Here is a 15,324-nt window from a genome sequence, read left to right on the forward strand (position 1 = left end):
TGGATTGCGACTCACAGCAGGGCCCAAACGGAGGAAGGTGCAAGATGAGCGTCAAGCGTCACGGCGGACTTTGTCATCACAAGCAGAGTGCTTGCTTTCATTGTAGCTGTGCTGCCAGGGAGGACAAAGGAGAATGATCAGTGAATGTCAGGGCTGCAAGGGAGGTTAACTTGGAAGTTAGCTTTTCAGGTAAAGGTAAAGGGACCCCTGACCATTAGGTCCAGTCGTGGACGACTCTGGAGTTGAGGTGCTCATCTCACTTTATTGGCCGAGGGAGCTGGCGTACAGCTTCCGGGTCATGTGGCCAGAATGACTAAGCCGCTTCTGGTGAAACAGAGCAGCTCACAGAAACGCTGTTTACCTTCCCGCCAGAGTGGTACCTATTTATCTACTTGCACTTTGATGTGCTTTCAAACTGCTAGGCTGGCAGGAGCAGGGACCGAGCAACGGGAGCTCACCGCATCGCGGGGATTTGAACCGCTGACCTTCTGATCTGCAAGTCCTAGGCTCTGTGGTTTAACCCACAGCGCCACCCGCGTCCCAGCTTTTCAGGTAGAAACCATTAATGCAGCTGCAGCTCAGGGGATTAGATCTGTTCCAGATGTTCATTTGAAACTCCACCTATTCTGGTTTTGTAGAAGCTGAGCTACACCCATTCCGCGATCCACCAGCTGCACAGGAATGGCATGGAATATAAACTAAGAGCAGAATCCAGTCTTCCTAAAAGTCTCTCTTTTTTCCTAAGGCTAAGTTTCTGTGAATGTGACCTACATGTTTTGAAAGTATATTGTGATAAGCCACAGCACTTCTGGGGTGTGGAGAAGCCTGTCTACCTCCCTATTGCAGCGGCTCTTGCTTCTTGATGCTTCTGTTCAGAGGCCTTAACACCTGTGGTGGCTATTCTGGGGTAAAAAAATCACCAGTCCTTTGCCATCTCATGGGGGCGGGGAGGTGGGTTACCTCCTTGAACTGCAAGAAGAATAAAAAACTTTAAAATGGTTGCTAGTTAAAAGAAAGAGAAGGGAGCTTTCTTATGTTAATAGATGCTAGAGTCGTCTGTGCTAAAATACTGAGGGGAAGTGTCAGTATTGAAAGAATGGTTATTAAAAATTAAGGAATTTATCTGCTGTGAGCAAAATTGTGTAAAGGGAAGATAGCAAAAGAAAAGAAATAAATAAACCAGTTTGGAGACTGTGTTGGTATTTTTAAAATATTGAACTGCCATTAAGAATAGCTGTTCTCCTTTCTTATAAAAGAAATGCAGTTTTGAGCTTTAGAAATATTTTGATTACCTTTTTATTTCTTTTTTTGCTGTTTAGTCAAACATTTTGTAATTGTGTTTGGACTCGGAGAATGTGTGTGTGTGGGGGGATATATACCCTCAAACAAGAAAATTAAAATGTGAATCAAATACCTCCTTTAAAATCACCTTTTCGGTTGTCTGGAGCTTATATGATGGAGCCGGCCTATTCAGATGGAAGCCAAACGGAAATGTTGTGAAGATGAAAGCATTTTAAAATCCCCGGCTTGATTTTTAATTTTCAAAAGCGATATTGCTGGAACGTGCTACCAATCCCTGGTGACATTTAGGGAAACGAGCTTTCGGGAACTACTTCAGTAGCTCGGGGTGGTTGATATTCCTGCGTTTCATGGCTGTTTTGAAAAAGATCACAAAGGTTTTAGGAAATTAAGAGGCAGGAAACTTACTGGCAGAGGGTTATTTGCTGGGTTGTCTTTTTTTTTTTAGGACAACACAGGGAGAAAATGATGCAATGGGAGAGAGATGATCGGGGGGAGAGCTTTCCCAGTTTATCTAAGGAGGAGGAAACCTCCAGATGCTGCTGTACTACAACTCCCATCATCCCTGACCATTAGCCATGCAGGCAGGCATCTGAAGGGAATCAGCACAGCAACATCTGGAATGCCACAGGTTCCTCACCTGTGGAATTATCTGTAGCATTCCTGCCAAGGCCAGCAGAAAGTTTGGGGGAGACAGTGGAACAGCGCTAGTGCTTTTCCCCCCGGGGGTACGCAGACCCCTGAACGTTTTGTGAATCTAAGTTTGGCCTCATTGAGGGGCAGTATTTCAGTATGAGTAGGAACGTGAGAGTACCCCTAAACATTTTTTAATAATAATAATAATATATTATTTATACCCCACCCATCTGGCTGGGCTTCCCCAGCCACTCTGGGTGGCTTCCAACAAAATATTAAAATACAATAACCTATTAAACATTAAAAGCTTCCCTAAACAGGGCTGCCTTCAGATGTCTTCTAAAAGTTTGGTAGTTGTTGTTCTCTTTGACATCTGGTGGGAGGGCGTTCCACAGGGCGGGTACCACTACCCAGAAGGCCCTCTGCCTGGTTCCCTGTAGCTTTGCTTCTCGCAGTGAGGGAACCACCAGAAGGCCCTCGGCGCTGGACCTCAGTGTCCAGGCAGAACAATAGGGGTGGAGACGCTCCTTCAGGTATACTGGGCTGAGGCCATTTAGGGCTTTAAAGGTCAGCACCAACACTTTGAATTGTGCCTGGAAATGTACTGGGAGCCAATGTAGGTCTTTCAGGACTGGTGTTATGTGGTCTCGGCGGCCGCTCCTAGTCACCAGTCTAGCTGCCGCATTCTGGATTAGTTGTAGTTTCCGGGCCACCTTCAGAGGTAGCCCCACATAGAGCACATTGCAGTAATCCAAGTGGGAGATAACCAGAGCACACACCACTCTTGCAAGACAGTCAGCGGGCAGATAGGGTCTTGTCCTGCGTACCAGATGGAGCTGGTAGACAGCTGCCTTGGACACAGAATTGACCTGCGACTCCATGGACAGCTGCGAGTCCAAAATGACTCCCAGGCTGCGCACCTGGTCCTTCAGGGGCACAGTTACACCATTCAGGACCACACCTGCCCGCCTCCTGTCCCCCAAAAACAGTACTTCTGTCTTGTCAGGATTCAACCTCAATCTTTTTTTAGAAATGAAAAAAGCACTGAACAATGCTGTGCAGTGTGCCCCACCCATTAGCCCCACATGCAACCAGAGATGACCCGGCAGTTGCACCCCTGTAATGAACAGTGGAGGAAAGCCCATAGCTCAGGGGTAGATCGTCTGCTTTGCATGCAAGAAGGTCCCTGGCACAGGGCTTGGAATGTCCCTTACCCAGGAGAGCTGCTGTCTATCAGCATGGACAGCGCTGGGCTTGATGGACCAATGGTCTGGCTCAGCCTTATAAAGAAACTGGCTTTATACTACCAATGGCTACTAGCTGCAAGGGCTATGGTACCTCAGAGGTAGTAGGCCTCTGAATGCCTGTTGCTGGAAATCGCAGGCGGGAAGAATGCTGCTCTGCTCAGGTCCTGATTGTGGGCTGCGCATGGTCCTCTGGTTGGCCAGTGTGAGAACAGGATGATGGACTAGACGGGCCATTGGCCGAATCCAGCAGGGCTCTTCTTACATTCCCTAACTCTGTGTCAGGTGTGCGTGCAGGAGCCAGGCCCTGTGACCAATAGGACTGGGGCCTTCCTAAGTTTGTTCTGGAGAGGCAAGGCACGGCCACACAGGTGAGGCCGATTGGTAACTCACAGCACCTGGTGGCAAGAGCCGGGAAGGGATATAAGGTCAGCATTTTCCCTTCGGCTCTTTGCCACAGAACCCCTTCACTGCCTTGCTGTGTTTGGTTCCTTGACTCCTTGCTTCTTGATCCTCGGACCCTTGACTTCATGACCCCTTGCTTCTTGATCCTTGGACCCCTGACTTTGTGACTCCTGGCTTCTTGATCCTCGGACCCTTGACTTTGTAACTCATTGCTTCCTGACCCTCGGACCCTTGGCTTCTTCACTCCCGGCTCTCTGACCCTTGGACTCTTGGCTTCCCGACTCCTGGCTTCTGGACTCCCGTTCCTTCTCCCACCCTGCCATCTTGCCCCCGGTCCCGACGTCCCCAGCCGGGACTTTGATCGCCCGTGAACCAGACCATGACACTCTGAAGCTTATTCCAACCCCGCTCCTATCTCAACTGTTGCCTTCTCAAGCTGCCTCAGACTTTGCCATTCCCTTTATGTTCTGTCCCTTCTCTTTCGTCTTTAAACATGATGGGGTGTGTGTGTTATTTTATTTTTTGAATTTCATACCTCAACTGGACTGACATTGACTCGAGTGGCACTTTGAAAAACTTCCCTTGGCAGATTATTACTATTATTAATTTTTTTAAAAAAAGAATGCATTTGAAGCACGACGAAGAGCATAGATTGCTATCTTCAGTAGATTTCCCTCTCATGTTAACAACTGAAATGTCAGGTGTAGTGTTGAGGGAGCTGATTGGCAGGCAGTGGTGAAGGATTCGGAGAGGGATGTTTTTAATTTTCAGAGCTGTTCTGATTTTCAGGATGTGGAAGCTCTCTTGTTATCTCTGGCCACACACCCATAAAGCACATATAGTAGGGGTTGCCAACCTTTCACACATGGGCACCAGTGCTTTCCATGGAAGGCCCATGAAAGGTCTCCGTAAATAAGTCCTCAGAAATCTATGCTGCTCAGTTTCTGCTTCCATTGGCTCATCAGTGGAAGCCGTGGATCATACAATTGCTCTCCTTACTATTCTGAGCAGAAGAGAGGTGGAAAGAGCTTTTTTTCGTAAGTGAGCATGGCAGTGGCTGATTTAATTGCCTCCCTCCTCTCTGCCCCCTTCATTCATTGGGGAGAAAATCTACACCACTTTATGCTCCTCCCTGCTCTTTCAGATGCGGCAGCCGTTTGGTGCAATACCACAAAGACCCCTTTGGCAGCCATTTTGTGACTGGCACCCACAGCACTTCTGCAAAATTCCACATGTGCCTGCTAGCCCGACAAAGGTTGATGGCCCACCCTGTGGTTCCATCTTTGTCCTGTTCTGCCAGATCTTTAGGGCTCAGCAGAGCCAGTGTGGTGTAGTGGTTAAGAGCGGTGGACTCGTAATCTGGTGAACCGGGTTCGCCTCTCCGCTCCTCCACATGCAGCTGCTGGGTGACCTTGGGCTAGTCACACTTCTCTGAAGTCTCTCAGCCTCACTCACCTCACAGAGTGTTTGGGGGAGGAAGGGAAAGGAGAATGTTAGCCGCTTTGAGACTCCTTCGGGTAGTGATAAAGCAGGATATCAAATCCAAACTCTTCTTCAGCAGAGGAGTTGAGGTAGCAAAGCAGGTCAAGTCAGCTCTGGGAGCAGGTCATCAAAGTCCAGACAAGTCTCTCTAAGCATGTCAGGAGCCTGGGCAGTCCCAGTAGGCCCTACTGGCTGAGACTTGTCTCAGCCAAGCACTGGGGCTACCCAAGGCTTTGTCTATGCATCAGTTGGCCCTGTGTCCTTGAGGAACTGGCTGTGGTGACTTCAAGGCCCCATGTCTCATTCAACAGGATTAGGATGTCATTGGGTGCTCACTATCCAAGTCCAAGGATGGTGGGAAAGCTAAGAGGAAGGGTGGAACCATAACTTTCCTGATTTCTGTATTTCACATTTCCAGGCATGTTTAAGCTTTCTTGACATTCTTGATTATTATTATTAATACAGGGATTCTCCAGGACAGCAGCAGTCTGCGCCTCTTCCTCTTGATATGTGGTCTGAGAAGAGTCAAGGATCCTCTTTATTTAGTGGATGCTTTTGCAGGTTGGTACCCCCTTTCTTTCTTTTTTGCTTTGTAGCAAATGCAGGATTGGTTTTGATTCATTATGTTTCTGTGATTCTGTTCATTTAAAGGGATCCCAAAGAGGCTTACAAACGATAAATAATGATAGCATGATGGAACGTAATAGAACATCACAGACACAGCACAAAACATTTAGAATAATTAACAAATTGTCCGTGAAACAATGACACTCTGTTAAACTGTGTTAACAAAGCAATAACTAAAAAATAAATTCAGGTAGCTGCATTGATCTGACACAGCCGAAATAAATAAAAAATTGTGCAGTAGCACCTTATAGACCAACTAAGTTTGTTCTGGTATAAGCTTTCGTGTTTCTCTGTCTTGTGATTCCTGGTGTCAGATTTATGTCCATTTATCCTTTGGCGTAGGGTTTGTCCAGTTTGCCCAATACAGTGGTACCTCGGGTTAAGTACTTAATTCATTCCAGAAGTCTGTTCTTAACCTGAAACTGTTCTTAACCTGAAGCACCACTTTAGCTAATGGGGCCTCCTGCTGCCGCCGCACCGCCAGAGCATGATTTCTGTTCTCATCCTGAAACAAAGTTCTTAACCCGAAGTACTATTTCTGGGTTAGTGGAGTCTGTAACCTGAAGCGTATGTAACCAGAGGTACCACTGTATAGAGAGCTGAAGGGCACTGTTGGCATTTGATGGCATACACAATGTTAGAAGATGAGCAATTAAATAGGCCTGAGATAGTCTATAAGGTGCTACTGGACAATTTTAAATTTTTTTTTATTTCAACTAAAAAAAAAGCTAAGCATCACAATTAAAGCAAAATTCACGTTATATGATTAACAAATCAATACAGTGTTTATAATCTACAAGGCAATATCAACAAAGCAGCAGCCCAAAAACAAACTAGCACTGTTAAGTTCATACATACACTCTCCACACCCCCATGACCATAGTTGTCAACTTACAGATATAAAAATAAGGGACCAGCAGCCTTGAAAATAAGGGATCAGCAGCCAAAATAAGGGATTTTCAGAAAGCATGTATGTTCAACTTCTGAGCCCCTCCGAGCCAAAGGCAGAAAGCCCAGCCAGCAGCCAAACGAAGCCTCAAGCAGTGGTTCCCACAGCGCAGCAACCCGGCGAAGGGGATGCAGCAAGGAAAACCACCGTCACCTCTCTGCTTGGAAGCGCTGAGCAAAGGCGAGTCCCAAGGCAACACAGCTGATTTGATCGGCACAAGGCATACAAGCTCCACCCCCCCAGTCATTCTTAGACTCCTTATTGGGTGAGCAGTGCAGCCAAGCAACACAGTTGGAGCCTCCCTCCTCCCTGGCCAGCAGGCAGGGAGGGAGAGGAGCTGCTTCCTTTGAAACCCGGGAAATTTAAGGGACATCATCAATAAGGGACAGCAGCGGGACACGGCACTGGGATAAGGGACTTTCCCGTGGTTGACAGCTATGCCCATGACTCATAATCTTTCCCTCTATTCAGTCCGTTAAAGAGACACATACGCATTATATTCATGGCAGCAGCTCCCTTGTGAAAGGTTCCTTGGGCTGGAGGTGGAGCAGCGTCTCCTGATGGCAAACAGAGTCTCTCCAACCCCCACCCCCCATAGTTCTTCCTCTGGAAACAGCTCCTTTATGAAGGCTCCTAAGGTGGGGGGGCAAGGCAGGTGGGAAAAGCTATTACCTGCTGGCCAGCACCAAATCTTTCTCCTCCTGCCCTTGATAGTCCCACTTGGCTCAGTAGTTCCTGCCCCAGCCCTTCTCCAACCTGATGTCCTCCTGAGGTTGCTGGACTCCCATCAGCCCAAAGCAGTCTGCTAGTAGGGTCTGGTGGGATCTGAAACCTTGAAGGGCACCAGGTTGGGGGGAGGCTGGCACAACAAGAAATGAGGTCCAAGTGATCAGGTTGGGCAAGGCCATGGGATATTTTTTTAAAGGAAAGCTCAAGAAGTCTACTGAACACAGAATCAGGGGCAAGGACTGGATGGCAGTGTGTTTGCATATGTGTGTGTGTGTGTGAGAGAGAGAGAGACAGAGAGAGAGAGAGACAGAGAGAGAGAGAAGAAAGAGAGAAATGGAGGAGACAGGCTTCAGGGAGACAGCTCTGAGCACAAGCATTTACACTTGTACTGAAGAGAAACCACGAAAGTGACAAGGCTTCGGAACTGACCCTCAGCAAGAGAACATTGATTAAGCAGTGAATTTAATCATCAGACTAATCCAGTCTCTCTGCACTGAAGCTGAGCTGTAAATTCTGCTCACTAAATATGAACATGGGGTAGTAATCCACTTCGCTGCTACATAGGGCTGTCACCTGACTGAAGAAATCTTAGCAGGCTGGTTGTGTGAGGTTCAGTCAATTAATTGGCCAGATGTTCGTACTTTTGCAGATGAAGGAAGCAGAACCACTGGGGTGTGTGCGTGGAGAGGCATAGATAATGTGTGTGCGCTTGTCACTGCAGGCAGCATCCAGGAAGAGATGTTCTCATGTACGAGTGTGAGACAGGAGGGAAGATGCCTCTGCTAGAACTATACTAAAATAAGTAACAACTTGTTTATTAATTTATTGGGACAGAACATTGTTTTTCTTTAGAACTAGCAGCCTCGTGCCTGGTGTTGCTTAGGAATTCTTAAGGGACAAAAAAAAAAAAATTGGTATGGTTTTGGAATCTGGTTTTAAATCAATGCAGTTTTGACAGGTTCAGTCCTCCATCTTGATTCAAAATGGCATCCAATTTTATCCAAGCATAGATGAAAACTTGCTTCTTGAACCCAGGAAGCATAATGCAAAATACCAACTCTTATGAGATGTCCAAATGCATAAAGCAAATGAGCAAACAATTTTCCGAAATATATACAGTGGTGCCCCGCAAGACGAATGCCTCGCAAGACGAAAAACTCGCTAGACGAAAGAGTTTTCCGTTTTTTGAGTCGTTCCGCAAGACGAATTTCCCTATGGGCTTGCTTCGCAAGACGAAACGTCTTGCGAGTTCTTGCGAGTTTGTTTCCTTTTTCTTAAAGCCGCTAAGCCGTTAATAGCCGCTAAGCCGTTAATAGCCGCTAATAGCCGCTAATAGCCGTGCTTCGCAAGACGAAAAAACCGCAAGACAAAGAGACTCGCGGAACGGATTAATTTCGTCTTGCGAGGCACCACTGTAGTAGACTGTTGTTTTATTCACATGCAGCTTTGATTGATTGAATAATTCATTAAGATGTATATGATTTGATCAAGTAAGATTTCTTTAACTGAGCTACAGGAGGGCCAGAATACCATGGCTAGGAGAGAGAGCAAGTAGGTCCTGTATCTGAAGGAGCTCTGCACAATGTAAGGCAATTGGAAAAATCACAGTGTCTTGGCCTCAGTCCCCCAGCTGTGAATTGGGCATAATGGCTGTCGGGTTTGCCAGAATGATTGATACATCAGCACAACAGTGATTGCGAAGAGCTTTCCAGTATCGCGTCTGCTATGGAAATGCAGAGTTCAGCTCCTGTTACCCTGACCAGTGCTTCTGTGTTCATTGACTTTTCACGAGTGCCTCTCTCCAGAAACAGCAAAATAACTTTGTGGTTGATTAATTAATTAATTTTATTATTTTTTTAAAAAAAATAATATTTATTACTTTTTCAAAAAAAATTAAACACTAAAAGAAAAGAAAAAACACATACAATACAATACATTAAACTAACAGAACAATACAACAACAATAAAATAAATCAAACAATTTCACTATCCCATCTTTCATTCACTTATTTCCACGACCTCCTCACACCTCCCTTTTTGTATTCCACTTCTGTTAATTATTTCAGCAATTCCTTTCCATCTTCCCCTGTTTTCTATCCTATAATTATCTTAACTCATTCTAACCTTATTTTTTCCTTTAATACTCTATTAATCTATTTATACTTAATTCCTTAATTAATTAATTAATTTTAAGCCTGCTGCCCAGTAGGTTGGGGGCACCTTCCTTTTTTTTTTTTTAATGAGTCAAAATTTGCATAAACCAATTAACTGATGGATTGCCCGAGTTTCTCTTTACAATGCCCTAACCAGAACAATATGACGCTTATTTTCCTGTAACCAGAACTCTCTCCTGTTGTTTGATAGAATGGCACCGAGAGGAGCCCAGCACACACCTGATTATAATTGGACCCGCAGTAAGTTTCCCTGCTTTCTTTGTAAGCCTTCTTTCTAAATATAAATTCTTTGCGTGAATTTGTTTTCATGTGCTATGGCAGGCACGTGCTGTTAAGTCTATAGCCCCCCACTGAGAAGGAGTCATCCCTCAAAACTGCTGTGTGGGGCTTCCACCAGAATGTCTTGCTAGATTATGCCCCGTGGGTCAGATCTATCTGCCCTTAAGGTAGTGTTACCAGATGTCCCCTGTTCCTGGGGACAGTCCCCGGATTTGCAAATCTGTCCCCCGAAAACATGGCAGCGGCAGCCTCAGCAGCCCGGAGCCAGCCTGGTAGCACAGTTGGCTCTGGCTGGCTTCGGGAGCTGCTCGCTGCCTGCCATTTTTCCTCGCTGGAAGTTCCCATATGATCAGTGGCGTAGCGTGGGGGGTGCAGGGGGGGCCGGCCGCACCGGGCGCAACATCTGGGGGTTAGGGTTAGGGGGCGCAAATCCACGGGTTAAGGGGCGCAAATTACTTGCCTTGCCCCGGGTGCTGACAACCCACGCTACGCCACTGCATATGATGTGTATTGTGCGCAACACATCATATGGGGACTTCCAGAGAGGAAAAATGGTGGGCGCCACGGCAGTGGGCAACGAGTAGCTCCTGAAGCCAGCCAGAGCCAACTGTGCTAACAGGCTGACTCCGGGCTGCTGACTGCTACTGCCGCCGCCACTTCCAAAGGGGAACCAGGGACGTCCGGCGGTACAGATCTCCTGCCCCCTGCCCCCTTTGTTTTGAATGATCAGGGGAGGCTCGGGAGTCGTGGCCAGCTGGCTGTTGCCCAGTTTTTTAAAAACTCTGCGCATTTATGTTTCACAGGGTGCAAAAGAAGGGCTTTGCACGTTTATACAATATGCATGTGTGCTTGGGCCCAGGGTCTTTTGCCTCACCATCCCCACTACTGTCTCGCTGTTGCTACTCAGCTTCAAAAAAAAAGAAAGAAAAAAAAGAAGGGGGGGTCCCTGGATTCATTGAAAAAAATCTGATAACCATACCTTAAGGTCACACTAAACCAAGGATTGCCAACCTGGTGCTCATACGTGCCAATGTACCCACTAGTACCTCCTATGGCACCCGCATAAGGTGTCAGCAGGTGTCCCCTCAAAAACCCATAATGTTCCTTCTACTCACTTCCAGTTTGCACAATTGTATTTTTTGTTTTTAGGCCATCTGAAAATGTTAGAGTAAAATATAACCCACTAAACTGTCTCTACTCCTCATAGAATCTACTCCTCATAGAAGTTTTTTTTTAAAAAAAAAAGTTTAGTGGGGGTAGGATAGCCACAAGAGACCCAAAATCACCTGATGTAACCTCTGTGTTTCTTTTTAATATATATATATATATATATATATATATATATATATATATATATATGTAGGTTTTGGTGTCTTCGGGTGTCTTCCCGTGTAAGAGTTGGGGTGTCTAGGCGACGTTTCGACGAGGTCTCACTCGTCATCTTCAGGCTGGTGCTTTCGGCTTCTTGTTACTAGAACAAGAAGCCGAAAGCACCAGCCTGAAGATGACGAGTGAGACCTCGTCGAAACGTCGCCTAGACACCCCAACTCTTACACGGGAAGACACCCGAAGACACCAAAACCTACATTCCTGTACCCGTGAAAATCTACGAAAGCATATATATATATATATATATATATATATATATATATATATATATATATTATTTATAAAATTTTTAAATATAACAATAAAGGAAAAACATTCCATTCGAAATATACATCCAATTTTCATTTTTCCACTTTCAGACTTCCTTCGGTCTATCTGGAAATTTTTCATATTATCACAATTATTCACATTTCTTCCATCTATATTGTTTTTGTTGTTGTTTTTAACCAAATTAATCTTAACAATTATTATAAAACAATATTTCTTTCCATTATTATCACAGAGCTTCTTGAAAACCTACAAACGTAATTGGCCTTCACATATATTTTTAATATACTCTGTAAATTTATTCCAGTCTTCGGTAAATCTCTGGTCTCGCCGGTTCCGAATTCTCCCCATTAGCTTGTCTAATTCAGCGTATTCCATCAACTTCATTCTCCATTCTTCTTTCGTCGGGATTTCTTCCTGTTTCCATTTTTGTGCCACCAAAATTCTTGCCGCTGTTACTGCATATAAAAACAACTTCTCATCCTTCTTTTTTATGTCATTTCTTAGTATTCCTAACAGAAAAGTTTCTGGTTTCTTAACAAAGGTATATTTCAACATTTTTTTCCAATTCATTATAAATCATTTCCCAGAAACCTTTCATTTTTTTACATTCCCACCACATATGATAGAATGTTCCTTCTTTCTCCTGACATTTCCAAAATTTATTACTAACTTTATACATCTTTCCAAGTTTTACTGGTGTAAGATACCATCTGTATAACATTTTCATAACATTTTCTTTTAATGTAGTACATGCAGTAAATTTCATTCCTTCTTTCCACAATCTTATCCAATCATCAAATTGAATATTATAACCAAAGTCTTTGGCCCACTGAATCATTGCAATTTTAACCTCTTCATCCTTAGTATGCCACTCAAGTAATAATTTATACATTTTAGATAAAATTTTGACATCATTATTCACAATTTCTTTTTGAAATCTAGATTTTTCATCTTGAAAACCTCTCTCCAGCATCTCTTTTTTAAACATCGCATTCACTTGGAAGTAATGTAGCCAATCAAACACATATTCTTTAACTTCATCATATGGTTTCAATTTCCATTTATTTCCTTCTTTTGTAATTAAATTCTCATATGTAATCCAACTCCCCGTCATATTGATCTTCTTAACACTCATTACCTCCAATGGCGACAGCCAGAATGGAGTTTTAAACTCTAATAAATTTTTGTATCTATTCCATACTTCAATCAGCGGACCTTGGAAAATGTGATTTTCAAAACCTTTATGCACTCTTTTTTCCTCATACCATAAATATGTGTGCCAACCAAATCTATTATCATATCTGTCAGAGCTGCTTCAAGATCCTAGCTCACAGAGGATCACGCTAGCCAGCGGTCATTAAGTAAAAGTCTTTATTGAATTACAGTTTCCATTCTCACGCTGCTGTCTGCAACTCTACGTCTACTAGCTAGATCGGCGAGGCTCCGTCTGAGTCTCCGCCCCGTGCGCACCAACTTAATATCCTAGCTTTGCTCCACCTTTTCCTCCTGACTGTCCTCCTCTGGGTCCCTCTACCCCCCGGGGCTTCTTCCTTCCGGGACTCTTCTGACGCTGACCCGGACCCTTCTGCCTCCTTGCGCCGGGCTTTAGGACCTGGTTCCCTTTCGGGGCTGCTCACTGCGCCGCCTTCCTCTGCATTTGAACTTGGCGCGCGCGCCCAACCTTCCACTTTCCTCTTAACCGTTTCTTCGCTCCCCGATGGAGGTGTGGCCACTCCTGACTCCTGCCCTCCCTCCTGTGGTGAGCTGCCAGCGCTTCCCCCCTGGCTCCTTTCCTCTTCCCTGCTTCCTGGCGGTGACGCTGGTCCCGATTTCCAGCTGCTCCCCCCTGAGTCTCCTCTGGCTCTATCTTCCTGGGGTGCCTCCCTAGACTCCCCCCTTGCCCTGGCCACTGGTGCTCCTTTCTGTGAATCCTCTGATTCACTGGAAAGACTGGGAGATCTCGGGTCGTCGTCATCACTCATCCTTTCCTCTGTCTCCTCCCCTTCGCTCTCTGTTTCCTCCCTTGCCCGTGCCTCTGCACCTAAACCCCTGACATCCATCCCCCCCTCGAAGCCCCCCAGTCCCCCCTCCCCTCCTTCCGGTGCTGGAGCTGGGGGCTGCTGTTGCAAAGGGACGAACGTCGGATATCGGTCGCTTCCCGTGGCAGGCCTCCATCGGAACTCTTCCGGGTCTTCCTCTCTGCTCTCGTTGACGACAGTCACCTCCTCTTCCATCTCTGTGCCGCCGTGCTCGAAACCAGGGTCGTCCCCGAAAATGTCCATGTCCGTCTCTCCCGCACTTCCTCCAGGCGGCGTTGCTCGGCCGGAACAGTCCAGCCACTTCCTGCGGAACTGCTCCTCCGGCCTATCGTCCCACCAATACGAGGGTTCTGAGACAGATCCCGAGGGTGACCCCTCCGGGGAACGGACGTCTCGTGTTGGTTCCTCGTCCGAGTCGAACCCCCTGAACGTGCTGTCCGAAAGCGTGGGCGTGAAAAGCCAGTCGTCGAAAAAGTCTGCTGGCATAGGTCTATGTGGGAAGAGGGCATGAAACTCGTCTTTGAGCAGAGGTTCGTCTAAAGCGTAGCCCGGCACCCAGCTGTTCGCACTGGCCGGGGTGCCCTCCCTGGCGAGAAAGTATTCTACTCCTTCTTCCCCCCATCTGGAGTCCAAAATCTCCGTGACTTCGTTGATGCGCTCCTCCTGTGCCACTCCCGCGTGCCCCGTTCCTTCTCTGAGCGGACTCGGCGCCGTTCCGTGTTCCTGGAACCTGTGCGGTGCCTTGTAGGGAGTGAGCACCGATCTGTGGAACACCGGATGCATTCTGGAACCCTCCGGAAGCGCCAGCCTGAAAGCCACCGGGTTGACCTGCTCTTCGACTTGGTATGGCCCCAGTTGTTTATGCCCTAGTTTCTTCTTGGCCAACGACCTGGCCGGCACTGCGTGGGCTGCTAACCAGACCCAGTCTCCCACGTGGAGCTCTTCGCCAACCCTTCTGTGTTTGTCCGCTTGTACCTTGTATGCGTGTTTAGCCAGCTCCAGGTGGCGCCGCAGCTGATCGTGGACTTCCTGCAGCTCCGACGCGAACGCATCTGCTGACTGCGGCTCCCCTTCTCCCCTGCATTCCAGTCCCGGGAAGGTTCTAGGGTGCCGCCCGTTGTTGGCGAAGAACGGCGTGACGCCCGTGGACACGTGCTTCGTGTTGTTGTAGGCAAACTCTGCAAGCGGCAGGTAATCCACCCACGTCGCAGGCTGTTGGTTTGCATAACATCTCAGGTACTGCTGCATGATGGCATTGGCTCGCTCCGCTTGCCCGTTGGTCTGCGGGTGTCTCGCCGACGCCAGATTGATCTTGACGTTTAGGAAGCCCATCAGCTTCTGCCAGAAGTTCGAGATGAACTGCCGCCCGCGGTCGGACAGAATAGACCGTGGCAGACCGTGAACCTTGAACACGTGGTCTATGAACAGTTTGGCGGTTTGCTCTGCCGTGGCCACCTTAGCACACGGAATGAAATGCGCCATCTTGGAGAACAGGTCCACAACCACCAACACTGCCGTCTTGCCCCTTGAGCTGGGCAGATCCGTGACAAAGTCCAGAGCCACCCTTTCCCAAGGTTCGACCGGAGTTTGCAGCGGCTCCAACAGTCCAGCCGGCGGTTTGTGCACCGGCTTTGCCCTCTGGCAGGTGTCACACCTCGCCACGTAGTCTGCGACCTCCCTTCTCATTCCAGGCCACCAGAAATCCCTGGCTACTAATTCCACCGTCTTCTCCTTGCCAAAGTGCCCGGCCGTGGGTGCGTCGTGCAGCTGCTGTAGCACCTTGGCTCGAAGTTCGTCACCCG

General features: G+C 47.0%; 1 protein-coding gene across 2 annotated transcripts in view; it reads left to right on the forward strand.

Annotated features, from left to right (window-relative positions):
- The window catches only part of GLT1D1 (glycosyltransferase 1 domain containing 1), a 77,496-nt gene that overhangs the window by 28,215 nt on the left and 33,957 nt on the right, over positions 1-15,324 (forward strand). For both annotated transcript variants that reach the window (XM_081175085.1, XM_081175086.1), the window contains 2 exons: positions 5,532-5,627; positions 9,736-9,785. In XM_081175085.1, coding sequence (XP_081031211.1) covers positions 5,532-5,627; positions 9,736-9,785 — 146 coding nt within the window. The remainder of the gene's footprint in view (positions 1-5,531; positions 5,628-9,735; positions 9,786-15,324) is intronic.

This window comes from Podarcis bocagei (genome assembly GCF_964188305.1).
Source record: "Podarcis bocagei genome assembly, chromosome: 16".
Lineage (NCBI taxonomy): Eukaryota > Metazoa > Chordata > Lepidosauria > Squamata > Lacertidae > Podarcis > Podarcis bocagei.